At 44.4% G+C, this 15,646-nt stretch overlaps 1 protein-coding gene across 1 annotated transcript in view; it reads right to left on the bottom strand.

The window, feature by feature from the left end:
• The window catches only part of LOC130381142 (netrin receptor UNC5D-like), a 146,658-nt gene that overhangs the window by 29,419 nt on the left and 101,593 nt on the right, over positions 1–15,646 (bottom strand). The window contains exons 5-8 of the mRNA XM_056588594.1: positions 5,947–6,121; positions 5,540–5,707; positions 738–902; positions 138–170 (exon numbers count right to left, since the gene is read on the bottom strand). Of these exons, the coding sequence (XP_056444569.1) occupies positions 138–170; positions 738–902; positions 5,540–5,707; positions 5,947–6,121 (541 nt within the window). The remainder of the gene's footprint in view (positions 1–137; positions 171–737; positions 903–5,539; positions 5,708–5,946; positions 6,122–15,646) is intronic.

Below are 15,646 nucleotides of genomic sequence, written 5' to 3'. Positions count from 1 at the left end.
ACTTTACTTAATAAATCCAAGGTCCTCGTGCCGATAGACTTTATTACCTCTCCGTCTCATTTTATCTGGTCCAGTAGCTAGAAAGACCGTTTTTCCCCACACCTCCCAATGGAGAACCCTCCCAATGGAGAACCTACCTTGTGGCTTGATGTCATGAAGCAGCTTTCCATCTGCAATGACAAGGACACAATAAACGTCTGGTTTAGTCTCACGTCAAAGCTTTTGGATGTGTGTGTGTGCTCAATTATTAGAATTTGCGTGTGTGTGTGTATATTTACGTGTCTGTGGGAATTTATAGGTGTGTTTTTGTGTGTGTGTGTAAGTGTGTAAGTGTGTATTGATATCTGTGTGTACGTGTTTGTGTGTGAGCATGTGTGCCTTTGTGAATGTGTGGGTATTTATATGAGCGTTTGCGTGTGCGTGTTTATACGAGTGTCTGTGTGCGTATTTATACGAGTGTATGCGTGCGCGTGTGTCCATGAGTGTCTTTGTGTTTTTATTTGAGTGTGCGAGTGTGTGCCCTGAGCGCGGGCGCGCCTATAAAGCACAGCATAGCCCTGACCAAGTGTAATCTACGGCCACAAAGCCAGAGGCTCCCCCTGCTCCCTCCTGGAGGACCACTGAGTCCATAAAGGAGGGCAAGATAGCGTCTCCGTCCTGAAGACGTTTAGCCCCAACGGCCCCTAGAGGCCCAGCGCTCTGGCCCCAGGGCCTCAGAGACATCCGGCCCCACTCACTCTGTATGCAGAGGCCCCCGGTGCAGTTGTTGGCCCCCAGCCCGGGGCCATCGCAGGGCCGGCCCCCGTGCCGCGGCTCGGGCTCGGCGCAGTCCCGGCTCCGCTGGCGCCCGCAGTCCACGCCGCACGCCGTCCACAGGCTCCACGGGCCCCAGCCGCCGTCCACTGCAACACGCAGGGAGACGTGAGAGGGGAGAGGTCCATACACACACTAAGGAGGTACATACATACATAGATACAAGTACATACATGTATGTACCTACATACCTACATGTATGTACGTACGTACATAAATGTATGTACGTACGTGTATGTATGTATGTATGTATGTACCTACATACGTACGTACCTACGTACGTACGTACGTACATACATACATACATACGTACATACATACATACATACATACATACATACATACATACATACATACATACATACATACATACATACATACATACATACATACATACATAAATGCACACACATACGAATGAACATACAACGTTCATACATATTTACACGTACATACATTCAGAGTTACGTATTGAGTGTGTGTTTGGGTTAGCGGAGGATCAGAGGAGTGCTCGATGTTTATCTATTGCACATATAAAGTTCATATTTTAATCATTTGCTGGCAGTGTAATGGCTGGTTAATGTAATATAGTCCTTCATTTCAAGAAAGCAACACAAAAAAAATTGTTTGAAGTTTGAATCGCGTTATCTAATTAATTCTACCTAGTAAATCAATTCAAGGTAAGCCTTCCTGGGGTAAACCATCTGTGTCTAAAACAGGGGGGTTCAAAACACAATCTTTACTTACCTACTCTACAATCCAATCTACATTTATTTGTCATTGTATGTAAGGAGTATTACTCTCCTTAAAAGAACGGCCAGAAAACGAGTAGCTACAATCAAAAATTAAATGTATAATTCATTCAACAGCCAACATGTGACTTAATGTAATTGACTATAAGCTTTTACGAACCCTCCAAGGAGTTATTCAACATACAAAATTATTCACAAACTAACGAACGGCTTGAACACGTGCATTTAATCAACCTTCTCTTTGACATTTTTCAATGGCGATAACTGGCCATTTCGTCATGCGACAGCAGCTCATTTGAATCTTGACAAGCGCAGCTTTGAATTTCTCCAGGCAAATAACTGATCATGAGATGATGGAGAGCGAGAGAGAGACAGAGACAGACAGAGAGACATAAAGAGAGGGACGGAGACAGACAGAGAGAGAGACAGAGAGACAGAGATGGAGAGAGACAGAGAGAGACAGAGAGACAGAGACAGAGAGATGGAGACACAGAGAGAGAGAGACAGATAGAGACAGCGACAGAGACGGACAGACAGAGACAGAGACGGAGAGAAAGTGAGAGACTGAGAGAGGGACAGACAGAGAGAATAGAGGGAGAGAGTGAATTTTCAGAGATAAGGAAGGAGTGTGTGTGTGTGTGATAATAAGGAAGGTTCTTATTTATGTCATTTTGGGAGTGGTGAGAGGGAGCCGGTTGGAGATGATTACTGGTGAGAGGAGTCGGTGGGGTAGCTAGGCTCCAGTCAATAGGCCGGTCTGTGTTCTGTCTCTAGCGAAAATTAGGATCGGGCCACAGCGAACCCTGACGCCTGACCAGTGGTGGCAAACTGCAGGTAGGCAAACAGTTTGTCTTGTGTGTGGGGTAAGGTTTAAAGTTGATCCAGTAAGAATTCCTCCGATACTGACTAGTATTGGCAGTAAAAGTTCCTCGTTACTGCCTTATATTGGAAATCGGCGAGTAATGCTGGTCTATGTGCCAATCCGATACCATCACGTGACTAGCTAATTTACTACACAGGCAAAGATAAACACAAACACGCACGGTGTTCTGCTGCGCTAGTTAACGGTTGGAGGTGGGAAGTCGGGAGTGGAAAACGAGTTATCTCCGACCTACGTGCGTTAGAGCTACTAAATCGGAAAAACATAAATACTCAGGCTTAACAATGTTCACAAGTACAAATTAATTATTATAATTTGAAATTAGATCATATTATCTAGTTTGACTGAAAAATTACTTATTTTTCAGACACACTAGATAATTAAAGAAAGTTCTGTAGAATTAATTATCTGTGCATATATTTACATTACATTTTTGTTATTTAGCAGAGTTTAATATTAGTACTTTTTGCTGACAGATAGTGACCCGAATATACATTCCTGTCACGTAAAAGCAGTCTTCACAAAAGGGCTATTTATAGTTTCAATGATAGACGATGTATGTATTTGTTCTTGTTTTTACAAAAAGTTTAACCTGAGCCAGGTCATACAACAATGATAGCAATCATTTAAATTCCATATTGGGTTAGTAGTATACAGCTTAATACCCCCCCCCCCTCCCCCCCAAAAAAATAAATAAACATAGTTTATTTACAAGAAGAAGAAGAAGAAGAAGAAGAAGAAGAAGAAGAAGAAGAAGAAGAAGAAGAAGAAGAAGAAGAAGAAGAAGAAGAAGAAGGGATATGACGTTGGAGTATATTGTTTGGTTGAAAACCATTCGTGGACAGGAATCTTTTGGTTTTTGCCGATTGCTCAGATCAGATGGGATGAGGATATCGCTATTTGGAGACAAAACAAGAGTTGGAAGAATTGTGAGTCATGGAATATAAGCCAATGGATATACATGGAAACAACAGGCACTTGTCCATAATCAGTATACTATTAAGTATGTATTCATATTCTCATATTCATTGCTGACTAGAGTAATGAAACTTTATTTACTTTATTGAATATGAATGAATGCATGTTACCCTTAAAAAATATATTAATATTTTAATATTACATAATATGAAGATATTAATAGACATGATGCATTGAATCACAAACAGCTAATAGTAGGGATTAGCTGCTCCCAAATTGAAGGAATTTGCCATGGCTGTGTGATTTTCAACAAGACTGGTTACGTTTCACACAAGACGCCCAAAACCCAAAGCTTGGAACGGCTCCACTTCTGGTAGTGATATGAGATGGGTGCCAATCTTCTGGGTGGTGGATTCTGGGTCTGATCAATTCACATTAATTGATTAAAGAATAGAGAGAGAGAGAGAGAGAGAGAGAGAGAGAGAGAGAGAGAGAGCATTGGTAGAGAAAGCGAAATATTGATTGGGAGAGAAGGAGGGAGAGGGAAATATTGTGAAGTCTAGAGAAAGTGATGGAAAGGGAAGAGACGGAAAGGGCGAACTTGAAAGAGAGTGAGTGAACGAGTGAGCCAACATGAAAGAGAGAGAGAGAGAGAGCAATAGAGAGAGGGACAGAGAGAGAGAGGGGGGATAGCGAGAGGGGGGGGGGGGGGGGGGGGGGGGGGGGGGGGGGTGGCGGTTGGAAATGAAAATGAATAGATCCTTTCCGAACCTCTGACAGAGCAGAAACGTGCACGGCTTGTTTACAAAAGCAGCTGGACCAAGCCTAAATTAGAAGCTACAACCTCTCTTTGTGCTGCTTCCTGTGGTACTGTAGTCCGAGAGGCCAGCTTTTCTTTCAAACCCCAGACCAAAAAAAAAGCAAAAGATGCCGTTTCTTCCCCTCTCCCTCTCACAGGAGCAGGTCTGTGTACAATGCTACACCATTCTGCTGACTTTGAACACAAAGTCACTTTCATTGTGTCATGTTTCATCAAGCCTCCTCTCCACCTGGAAGTCTCCATAAAGAATCACCCCTCTTTCTACTTGTTAATGCTAATGCTTGTTAATGCTAATTTTTCTGTGGTACGGAACAGACGAACAAACTAACGGAAGAACGAACAGACAAAAGAAATTAAGAATGAAGAAAAAATAAATACATTTATTAAATTTAATAAATACATTTATCACACTCACTTGGAAAGGGAAGATTACGGTGAGGATTAGATATCCGGCTCTCCTCATGACTTTCACAACTTCTCTCTCTCTGTCACTCTCTCTCTCTCTCTGGTTGTTATCTCTTTATTAATTCTGGATTTTTTCCCCCCCCCTTCCCCTCCATTTTATGACTCCTCCTCCTCCTCCTCCCCCCATTCTTCCGAGAGCCTACCGAGTGAGAGACCTTGTCCACGGTCATTTCTTCCCAGGTGGGGAGAGAAAACTAAAAGCTTTTGTTTGGTTTGACTGTGAAAACCAGTGCTGTGATTCAATATTCACTGGCTTGTTCGATTCTCCATCTTTACTTCTTGTCTTTGGCGATGGGTGCCACTAAGGTTGTGTCAATGTTAGATCTGTCGACATGTGTGGAGTTGATAGTGTTTTGCCTTCTAATAAGTATTGGTATATTTTTTAGTTCTTATTTAAGCTGTTCTTGGTAAGAAACAAACGACCAACATCCCTTAACTTCTCGACCAGTGGAAAGTGAAGCATTCCATGAATCTGTGATTGACAGGCAAGATGGCTCCCCCAAACCAATCAGGGAAGATATGCACTGATTGGCCAGAATTGAGCCGGGAGTCAGGCGCAGTCAGCTCCTTACGCATATTCCCCCAGTGCATTTCCCTCACTAATAGCTGACGGAAGGCGATGCCATTTCTAAAATATAATACTCAAACTTTAGCTCGTACATTTGACCTACAGTATCTTGTAGTAATACAGTCATTTTCTGCACAACATTTCTTCTGCAGTCTTATGTACTTCATAAGACAGGGTGGATGCTGGAGGTCACCTGGACAGAGTGTGGTGGAGCAAACCTGGACAGAGTGTGTGAGGAGGAGCCCACCTGAACAGAGTGTGTGGAGCTCACCTGGATAGAGTGTCTGGTGGAGCTCACCTGGAAAGAGTGTGGTGGGGCTCACCTGGACAGAGTGTGATGCAGGTGCTCTTCTGTACCGACATGCCCTCGCAGAAGGCCCCCCCGTTGAGTGGCGCTGGGTTGGTGCAGGTGCGCGAGCGCTTCTGCAAGCCCCGCCCACAGCGCACGTTACACAGTGACCAGTCGGTCCACAGAGACCAGCCGCCGTTCACTGGGAACACAAAAACAAATTGGTTAAGGTTATAATATAATGATAATAATTATTTTTAATAAAGAATTATTGACATTATATTTTACAGAGATGTATTTAGTTTACTTTTACATTTGTGTCGTGGCATTTGAATTTTGCGTTGTGCCTTTTCTCTTGTGTTTTCCGTTGTAAGCGTTTTGGATGTGCAGTTGGTACGCTGACATGAAGCTAACATCGGCCCCCCTGCTAACCTAGCTCACCGTAAACGACCACGGCGGCGTTTGCGCTGCGCCGCTTGGCCACGATGTTGCTCGCCAGGCAGGTGTAGTTGCCCGAGTCAGACAGGCGGGCCTCGGAGATGATCAGGTTGTTGTCGGCTCTCTCGCCGACCTTAGTGTCCATGTTCAGCGGTTCGTCGTTCTTCAGCCAGGATACCTGCAGAGAGCGGAGACGGGGTGGAGGGAGAATGCTGTTAAAGCTGCCTTCGGTGAGATGGGAGGGTTGTAAAAGCAAGAGTGAGCAGAACAGAGCAGAAGAGAGCAAGATTTTGGAAACCAAAAACCAAAAGAATACCCCCTTCCCTTTCAGCCGTTGAGAAGCCGTCCATTCACCCTCATTCACCTGCGTCAATGGGTAATTGATTGACAGGTAATATGGATTCCCTTAACAAAATAGGGAAGAGATGCCCTGATTGGTTAGAAATTAACCGTGGGTGGGCTGTATTCAAAGTTGTCACATACAGAGGCAGGAGCAGTCAACCAGGAGCGATTTTCTCAGATCAGATTCCACTCTCTAATAGCTGATGGATGGCTATGAAATTTCTAACAAATTATTCCCAGCAGCACCTTTAAAAGGATGAAAGTCAGTCAGAAATGTGTTTTGTTTTTTGATTCTCGTGGCAGTATAGACCTCCCCAATCAAACTAGCAGGCCTGGGTTTGTACTCTTGTTCTGCTCACGGTCACGTTTGCGAGTGGCTAATGTAAACGCTCATGGGTAGATTTCTATTGTTGTCCAAAAGCACCACATGTCAAAGGGATGCCTTTTTGCGCAGCGACAATAAACTAGGGCATTTTGTTTTCTTCAATTTGGAGTTTGCTGCATGCACGAGTTACCACACATATGCATGGGATTGTTGTCTTTACTTTGCTGAATCAACTTAGATGATTTTGTGAAAGAGAATAAGATCACCCTGAATTAGTCATAAAGAATGATTTTGCAGTACGAACCAATGAAGGGCCCGTGGCTCTATGAAGTCAGGATCAGCCAGGATCAATGTCGACTTCCAGCAACGCAAATTAGACAATACTTAAGAAGGAAGTGAGAATTTGAGGCTGTTTGATCAGTTCATCGGCGTTGTTGACTATAGGAAGAACAGATTTACGCAGGCTGTGTTCTTCGGGCTTGTGTGACCCGAGTGCCCGAGTCCTTCAGTGTCTCTCCTGCTTCTCTTAAACAAAGCACCATCATCACTTTTCCCAAACACACCCTCAACACTCATACAAAAGCTCCACAAATAAGCTATGTCACACAAAATATATTTTTTTTAATCAAAATGATATAATTATAACCTTACCGAAAGATAACACCTTGAGAAACAGATTTTAAGAAAAACTCCCCCTCACAGACTTGCACATCCCCCTCATATACAATGCGGCGTGAGCATACAGAGATCCCCTAATAGAACAACACATACAACTTGGGAAATTTAGCTGATTGACATCAGGGGTTTATGAGCAACAGTCAGATAGTCCAACTGGGTAACGAGGAACTTTGAATTGAGTCCAAAGTGATCTGGGATCCAGCGTCCTCTCGTGCTACGGCAGAATATCCGTGGCGAGATGGGGGGGCTGCCGGGCCGGAACTTCCAGGCGAGGGATGGGGGGGGGGGGCCTTGTCTCCTGTTTTGTTATGGAGAAATTGTACTGCAGAAAACTCAATCCTGCGAGCGGATGAAGCTTTCAGAATGGAATTTAAATTCGGTATTTCCACAGTGGCCGGTCCACACAGTGTTTACAACAGTTTAATACTGCTGCCCGGGTTTGTGTTCACCAATTACATGCTCACAGATCCCCGCCTCCAGCCACATGAAACCGAAAAAAGGAAATATGGAGCGAAGGAAGTGAAACGCCCCGTTCAGTCGGCTTTCAGCTTGTCTTTCTCAGACTCTAGGCGGGAACCTAAAGTCTGATTTGTGAAACTAAGTCCAAAGTAGAACACCATTCTGAACACGTAAAACATTGTGGGGATAAATTCCTTCAAAATGTAAATGTTAAATTTACATTTGTCTTTTAGAGGCCAGACAGAAGCCGGCGGTATTCTGTCTGACGTAACCGAACCGTGGGCATTAGGAGGGCTGGGCGCGGGTCAGATCTCCTTCCATTACTAATTCAGCAGCGGCTCTAGTGAGTGAATGTAATTAGGAATTACAAACGGAGGAACGCTCCGCTGGCCGCTGCTCCGCTTGCCTGACTGGCTCTGTAAATTGCTATTAGTGCGTCGTTGGCCTGAGCCTTTCATTGAGGAGTCTGACTTTGGGCTCCAGAGGGAGGGGCCTGTTGATTTATGGCTGTGTTTTTGAGGATTAAAAAGTCAACATTATTCTCGAGGCGTGTGTGTTTGTCTCTGCGTATGTGTGAGTGTAGTTTAGTGTAGAAATGTCTCTGTGACAGATTGTGTGTGTGTGTGTGTGTGTGTGTGTGTGTGTGTGTGTGTGTGTGTGTGTGTGTGTGTGTGTGTGTGTGTGTGTGTGTGTGTGTGTGTGTGTGTGTGTGTGTGTGGCATGTTTGTGTGGCTGTGTGTGTTTACATGTGTGTGAGTATGCGCATGTGTTCCGCGCGTGTGTGTTTGTTTCAGTGTATTTGTGTTTTCTTTGTGTACTTGTGTGTGCTCCCTGTGTACGTGTGTCTGTTTGCATTTGTTTACATGTTTGTGTGTATGCTTTGTGATCTGTGTGTGTTCTTTGTGTACATGTGTTTGCTCCCTGTGTGCGTGTGTGTGTATTTGTGTGTGTTCCTCGTCAACGTGTGTGTGCGTGCTGGGGAGCATCTATTTGCCGAGGGAATATAACAACATCCAAAAAGCTCTGAGATTGCTTTGCTCTTTCGCAGCATCCTGAAAGAAAAATGTAGCTGTGAAATCAATAAAGCAGGGGGCGCATTGTCACAAGTGTCCGGCTTCTGTTTTCTTCTTCTGATGGGCCACAGATCTTTCATCAGGTCTTTAATTTCTTCTTCTCAGGCATTGATAGTCGTGCGGGCGGGCGGCTTCCGTGCAGTTCCCTCTCTCCCTTCCCAGCCACCGTTTATTTGTGACCTCCGTTTGCACATTCAAACCCCCCCCCCCCCGTCTCCCCTCCTCTCTGACGGAGGCTGTGGGAGCTGCTGTATTTCAATAAGACATCTGAATTGGAATGCGTCCCCTGGTTCTCTGACATCACGTACATGTTCGGAGAGGATAAACAACACAAGGGAAGATGGTACAAATCTCGTTGCACTGTTTTGTGCCAAACCTATGTTTCGATAGATTTATTGAAGCTGTATTTTTCTCATATGGAAACAGTTGTCGGGATAACATTAAAAAAACATAATCTTTCCACTGACTTCACTCTCTAAGCTACCCACCACTCGTTCATACAGCTCCACTGATACAATTCAAATGTTTTTTATATTATTTGTGATTATTCATAATCCCAGTGTTTTGTTTATTGACGTCACCATCGCTACCCAGACGCTAGTTTATCTGGGCGAGGCTAAGATGTGTACTAATCATAGTTTCTTGTTTCAACCTACTTGTGTGAGCTAATGGTTAACTTTCCGATACACAGATGAACGTGTTGTCTTGGAGATGGTGAATACATTCAGAAACGATATTGTCGTGGGAATATTTAAGAATATTAAACGTCTGACATGCATTTGAGGTGCCACACGTGTTTGGTCTTTCCAAACGAACCTTGCTTTGCAACTCTTCATTTGTATATAATAACGGGAAGCTCAGTACCTTCAGAGTCGTTAGAATCCAGTGAGGAGACCGAGACCTCATTACTTTTATGAACCACGGGCCTGATCCACCAAGTCATTCTACTTACAAACCTTTTTTACCCGGCGTTAATATGGCCTGCACACAGATGCTCTGACCTATATTCAACAATCAGATGAGACCCTGTGTGTGGCACCAGACAGAACGCTGCATTGTTTAAGAAGTGAGGATTCGTTTCAAAGCCATTCAATCCTTCCGTAAAAAAACAGACCATTGTTTCACGGGTATAAGGACGGAGGTTTCCAAGATTACCGTTTTGATTACTGATCGTCGGGAGTTATAGTTAAGTCTGCTATCGAGTATGAAACATGATTATTTCTCACTGAAGAGCCCACACCCCCATCAAGGGTTACTAAGAAAACCAAATCATTATATCCAAATAGCAATAAAAGCAATCTATCTGCTGCGCACAAGTACAAGCACACACAAGTGCACACGCGTTCAGAAAAAAACAAACACAACCACACCGACACACAACCAAACACACACACAGACACACACACACGCACAGACACACACACACACAACCACAAACACACACAGACACACACAATCACACAAGTTCACACACACATATACAAGCCCAAGCACACACACACACACACACACACACACACACACACACACACACACACACACACACACACACACACACACAGCCCCCCCCCCCCCCCCCCACACGAACCCCCCCCATGCTTCAGGGTAAATATCACTATACGATATTTTGGAAACACATCCGTCCACGGATCCATCAAGTGTCACCTAATTAGGACTCCTACTGACACTTAGTCGATTGATCATATGATTAATCTAAGAGCAGGTGTCCTCTTTCATAATATCAGAGACGGGGTGCACTCATCGGGGGGGGGGGGGGGGCGGCATGTCTTCAATATCCATGCTCCACCTATGATCAAAGATATCCCGGAACTCCCCGGAGGACTCGTTGGCACAATCACTCGTTTGCACACTTCAAAAGAGGCTACGTCCAAAACACACACTACTTGCTGTAATGCCATGTTTACTCCATCTTTGTTGGAGTGTTCGGAGTGCCTTTTACCACAGCATTTTAGTCTCTCTAAAAATCCATCGGGAACCAACTGTTCCTGAGTTCGTTTGACGCTAGTCTTTCGGTCGGTATGAAAGAGGGTTTTGACATGTCCTGGTGTCGAAGGTGGCTCGGTTCAGATTTAAGGTGTTCTTTGGGTTCCAGTTCTGGCGTGCATGACATTGTGAGACACAGGCGTCCCCAATCTCCCCCTTCTCCGGCGTTCAACGACCCTCCGGCTGATCTCTGCAGCGCTGTCACAAGTCTCTCTCGTGGAGGGGATTCATCTTTTCAATGTGTTTTTTGGATCGCCCTTGAGGTCTAACCTCATGGGAATTCGGGAGTGCTTCACAATGGATGCAGTCCCAGTCACCCACTCACATTAACCACACACGGAGTTGCACATCGACGGATGTGTCGACCTTGCCACGTGATGCGAACCAGCAACCCTCCCACTGCTAGGCGAGTCATCTATCCTCAAAGGCAACGCCTCCCACACGCTTTAGCGCCTGTTTTATCCTCTTCTGCGTCTCCTCCCTCCCTCTGAGTGCTACCAAGGCTAGGTTTGATGTTCTTTCTACTTGTGTGTTTGACTTTTTCTTGTACTTTGGTGTTTAGCACACTCTGGAATCCTAAGTGAATTTTCGAGGTATATTGGGTTTGTAGCATCTTGTTTAGAGAAGCCTGCTGGTCCAAGTGCAGAGCAGACTTTAGGGTTCGAGCCCAGGGCATTTCTGGCCCCCCATTACTATTCATTGTTCTTTAAAATGTCGTCTTTAAAGGGCCACTATTTTAACACCAGGTGTGACTGTGAGTGGGATTAGCCATTACAAGCCATCACAGGCACAGGAAAAGGCTGCTTTTCTAAATGCTTTAAAATGGTAACTGGTCTGCAATTATGAAGGAATTTTTGTAACCAGTGACCACTCAATGCGCTTTATAATATTGCTTAACATTCATGCACACATACAATGTCAGCCATGCAAGGCGACAGCCAGATCGTCGGGAGAGGTTAGAGTGAGGTGTCTTGCTCAGGGACACCTCGACACTCCGGGGATTGAACTAGAAACTTTACGGTTACCAGCCAACCCGCTCTACCTCCTGAGCTAGCTACTGCTGCTTGTAATGGCTAATCACACTCACACCTGTTGGTATAATAGGGATCCTTTAAAATATGAACCTATTAATAAACAAAATTAACTATACTGACTCATTTATATATATTTATATATTCAATGCCTCATTTATTTGTTTTAGAATTGATTTCATAGCCATATTTTTTATTTGTAGCCATATTCCTTCATATGAACGAGAGCTCGTTCACGGAGGGCAGAGAACGCGTTGTTGCTGACAGTGGACTAGACCATAGTGGAGGTAGCCTAACAAGCTTGCACAATGGAAGAGTCTCTCTTTATTATTGCATTGACCTACATACTACGGTGAGGGTTTCAGTGCGCCCTAACAATTAATCCCCCGCCCTCTCCCTTCTCCGTTCCATTTGGGAACATGTTTGGTTTCATTTCGCTTGTTTCGTATATTTTAATTGATTAATTAAGGGCATCAGCAGAAGGCGCCCCCAACACATTTGCCGCTCTAGGCGATCACCTAGGTCACCTATGCCGAGTGCCGGCCCTGAGCGGTGCTTTAGTTGAAAGGATTCAGCGCGACTGAGTTTGAATAGCGGAATAATCGATGAGATTTGATGTGATTCGATACATACTTTTTACATACGTATCACTTCAAAAGAAATCTGCAAATGATCACTGAAATCAGCGATTTTCTATATTTTGTTTGAATAAATAAATTCAATAATATTGCAGTGTTGGGAGGGACAGGTTAATGATGAAATAACTGAATACTTTTGTGATCAAACATCTGTGTTAGGAATTTGGCGTGTATGGACCACCATGTGAAAGTTGTCGGTGGCTTTGCTGGGGAACAGCAGCCTATGGGGTTCTGGTTCTGGATGGGTTCAAACGATAGACAGCTTGACCTGTTGACCTCGCTCCCATTCCGGCTGGTCCGCTACAGGTGGTAGCTACACACAACAATACAAAATCCTTCTGCAAAATAATGGTTTCTGAACTCCAGAATCGCACCCCACAGTCTGTGAATCGCCCCTTGGGTCCGAAATTGCAAACCTAGCGTTTAATACTAGTAGTGTCATTATTTTAAACTGGTACAAAGCGGTGTGAACTAAGGCTAATATATGCCGTTTTTGTACCAGCCTGTGTTGTAGCTTCACCGTGACAAACAAGGTGAGGCTTTGCTCCCAAAAAAACGTCTGAATAAGGATCTATTTCTCAATGGGATGATAATAACTAATAACTCCATGACTGTAGGCCCAAATTCGCTGCCTCCGTTCAATGGAAGGGAAGTGGAAGTGACAGGAAGGTAATTACATAAGTATGGTGAGATTGCCCGTGCTTTCCCTTGCTCCATTCATTTCAATCCAAACTGTGTTTTTTTATTAGTTCATACACCCCACCTCGTCTCCATCCACTCTGCCTTCTCCAAACCTTACACCTTTCACTCACACACACACACACACACACACACACACACACACACACACACACACACACACACACACACACACACACACACACACACACACACACACACACACACACACACACACACACACACAACCACACACACACCACCCACCCCCATGTTGCTATGAGTTTCAGGAAATCAGATCCACAAATCCAAGCCAATCTGAATGACATCAGGAGGGCACTCTGAACCACGTCAGGATGGGTCACAATCTTCTCTGTGTCCTTGGGGTGAAATCCCATCCCCCCCACCTGTCTGAGGAAATGTTTGTGTTCATTACACATACATTCAATTACTGTTGAAGCATAGGCGTAGCGGCCATATACATTGGGGGGTACAAGTCCCCCCCAATGTTCAGATGTGCCCAAAATGTCCCCCCCAATAAATCGCTGGGAATAGGGATATCGCAATTCAATATTTCTATGGGTAGAACACTTAGTTTTTCCCTGAATTACACTCCGTTCCGTTCATCTCTGCACAATAAAGTGCGCGCCGCACACCCTAAATAACTCAATCCGATTCCATCTACAGCTCTTACAGCCAATGAGAATATGGCTGTTCGGGCTAGCTAGCCAATGGGATAGATCCAAGATTTGATTCGTCCCCGCACGTGCGGCTCGGTGACGGTGACTTGTCACTCGATTGCATTGGTCATCAACCGTCTTTTTTACATGACCACGGAATCAAAAACATCAACAACAGCAAATGATTGGCGTGTTACGATCGAAAACACAGGTAAGTTCTGAAGCTTTTGATAGTGTCTCTCAAATTTCGTGGGTTTTGGTCGCTTCTCTAGCGAGCAGCATCAGTAGCTATGTGTTACCTATGTAATAAGCCAGCTAGATGACGTTGGCCCCGGCCCCATTCCGTAATTCCAACCCCTCATTATGCCGACGTCCAGTGGTGTAGTCTATTTTATTGTAGTGGGTATACTGTGATGATTCCCTCCCAGCCTCGTACAAACCCGTCCGACCGGTACGTGTACGTGTGTGGCGCTTATGGGGTGTCGCACCACACTCACCAACGCAGGGGTCTACAACCCGCTGATTTAAGAGTATAACGATTATCAACAATCATGGAAAGAACCAGTTTTAATAACAGTATGAACAAATAGAACACAAAAATTACAAGTTGTCCTTTGTATATCAATAGTAGCAATAGCACATGCTAAACAAGGACAAAATCTACTCAAAATAATTGAATGAACTGTTTACATCCATGGCTAACCAGTGCATGAGAAGGAGATGACAGGAGACTAATGTTTCACTCTTTCAATTGCTCTAATTTGAGCTCTTACTGTTGTTATCTAACATACCATACAGTAATTGAATTGTGTAAAAGTGTGAAATTACTGCACCTTAAAAATGACCATGAATTAGCTATACTCTCATTTGCATAGTGATTAACATTATGAATTTCAATTGTGTATACCAACTGTATGTTGGCTGACATTTACCTATAACTTTTTTCCCCTCCACTCTAACCAAGGATGCCTGTTTTTAAATTCCCTAGCCTGACACCCAGTCTGAAAGGCTGGCCAGGGGTTCTCATCTAAAAGTAACAAGGAGATATAAAGTGGGATTAAAACATTGTCTTCTGTTGACTAGTTATTATGTGGTTTACACATTAATACGGGAGGACTGGACACACACACTCACACACACACACACACACACACACACACACACACACACGCACGCCCACGCACGCACACACACGCACACACACGCGAGAAGGAGGGGCTTGGCCCGCCAACTAACGTGCAGAGATGCAGGGGCAGCTTCGCGCTTCGTAACAGAGACAGGGCAGAGCGCGAGCGCGCAGCGGGAATTTTATGAATGGTGAATGTAGGAGATAACTTCCCCTGCTTAAAGTATTTTATTGCAGTTATACCCAACCGATATTTCCGAAAAATAAACACAGAAGTGAAAGATCTGTCACAAGACGATTGATACGTATCCGTGCACATTTTTAAGTGGGTATACGCAAATCCTGGTGCGTTCCTAGTGGGTATACGGCGTATACCTGCGTATCACGTAGACTACACCACTGCCGACGTCTCAATGTTCCGAAATGTTCCCCATTAGATCTAAATGCATGGGCAGTTTGGTTTTAAATGTGCTGGGGACAGAGATGCATTCGGAAGTGCATTTCAGAAGTGCTGGGTACAATGAGGATGCACTCGTTTTTCTCTCTTTAGTGCAGTTAATGAAAGGTTCTGAAAGACGGCATACCCATGTAGCTAATACTTAGGAATAAAATGTATACAAAATCTGCCTGGCACGTTTTATGAAGAAAACGTTTCCAAAAAGTATCGGA

The sequence above is a fragment of the Gadus chalcogrammus genome, chromosome 4 (assembly GCF_026213295.1).
Source record: "Gadus chalcogrammus isolate NIFS_2021 chromosome 4, NIFS_Gcha_1.0, whole genome shotgun sequence".
Classification (NCBI taxonomy): Eukaryota; Metazoa; Chordata; class Actinopteri; order Gadiformes; family Gadidae; genus Gadus; species Gadus chalcogrammus.
This window is presented reverse-complemented; position numbering and strand designations above follow the sequence as displayed.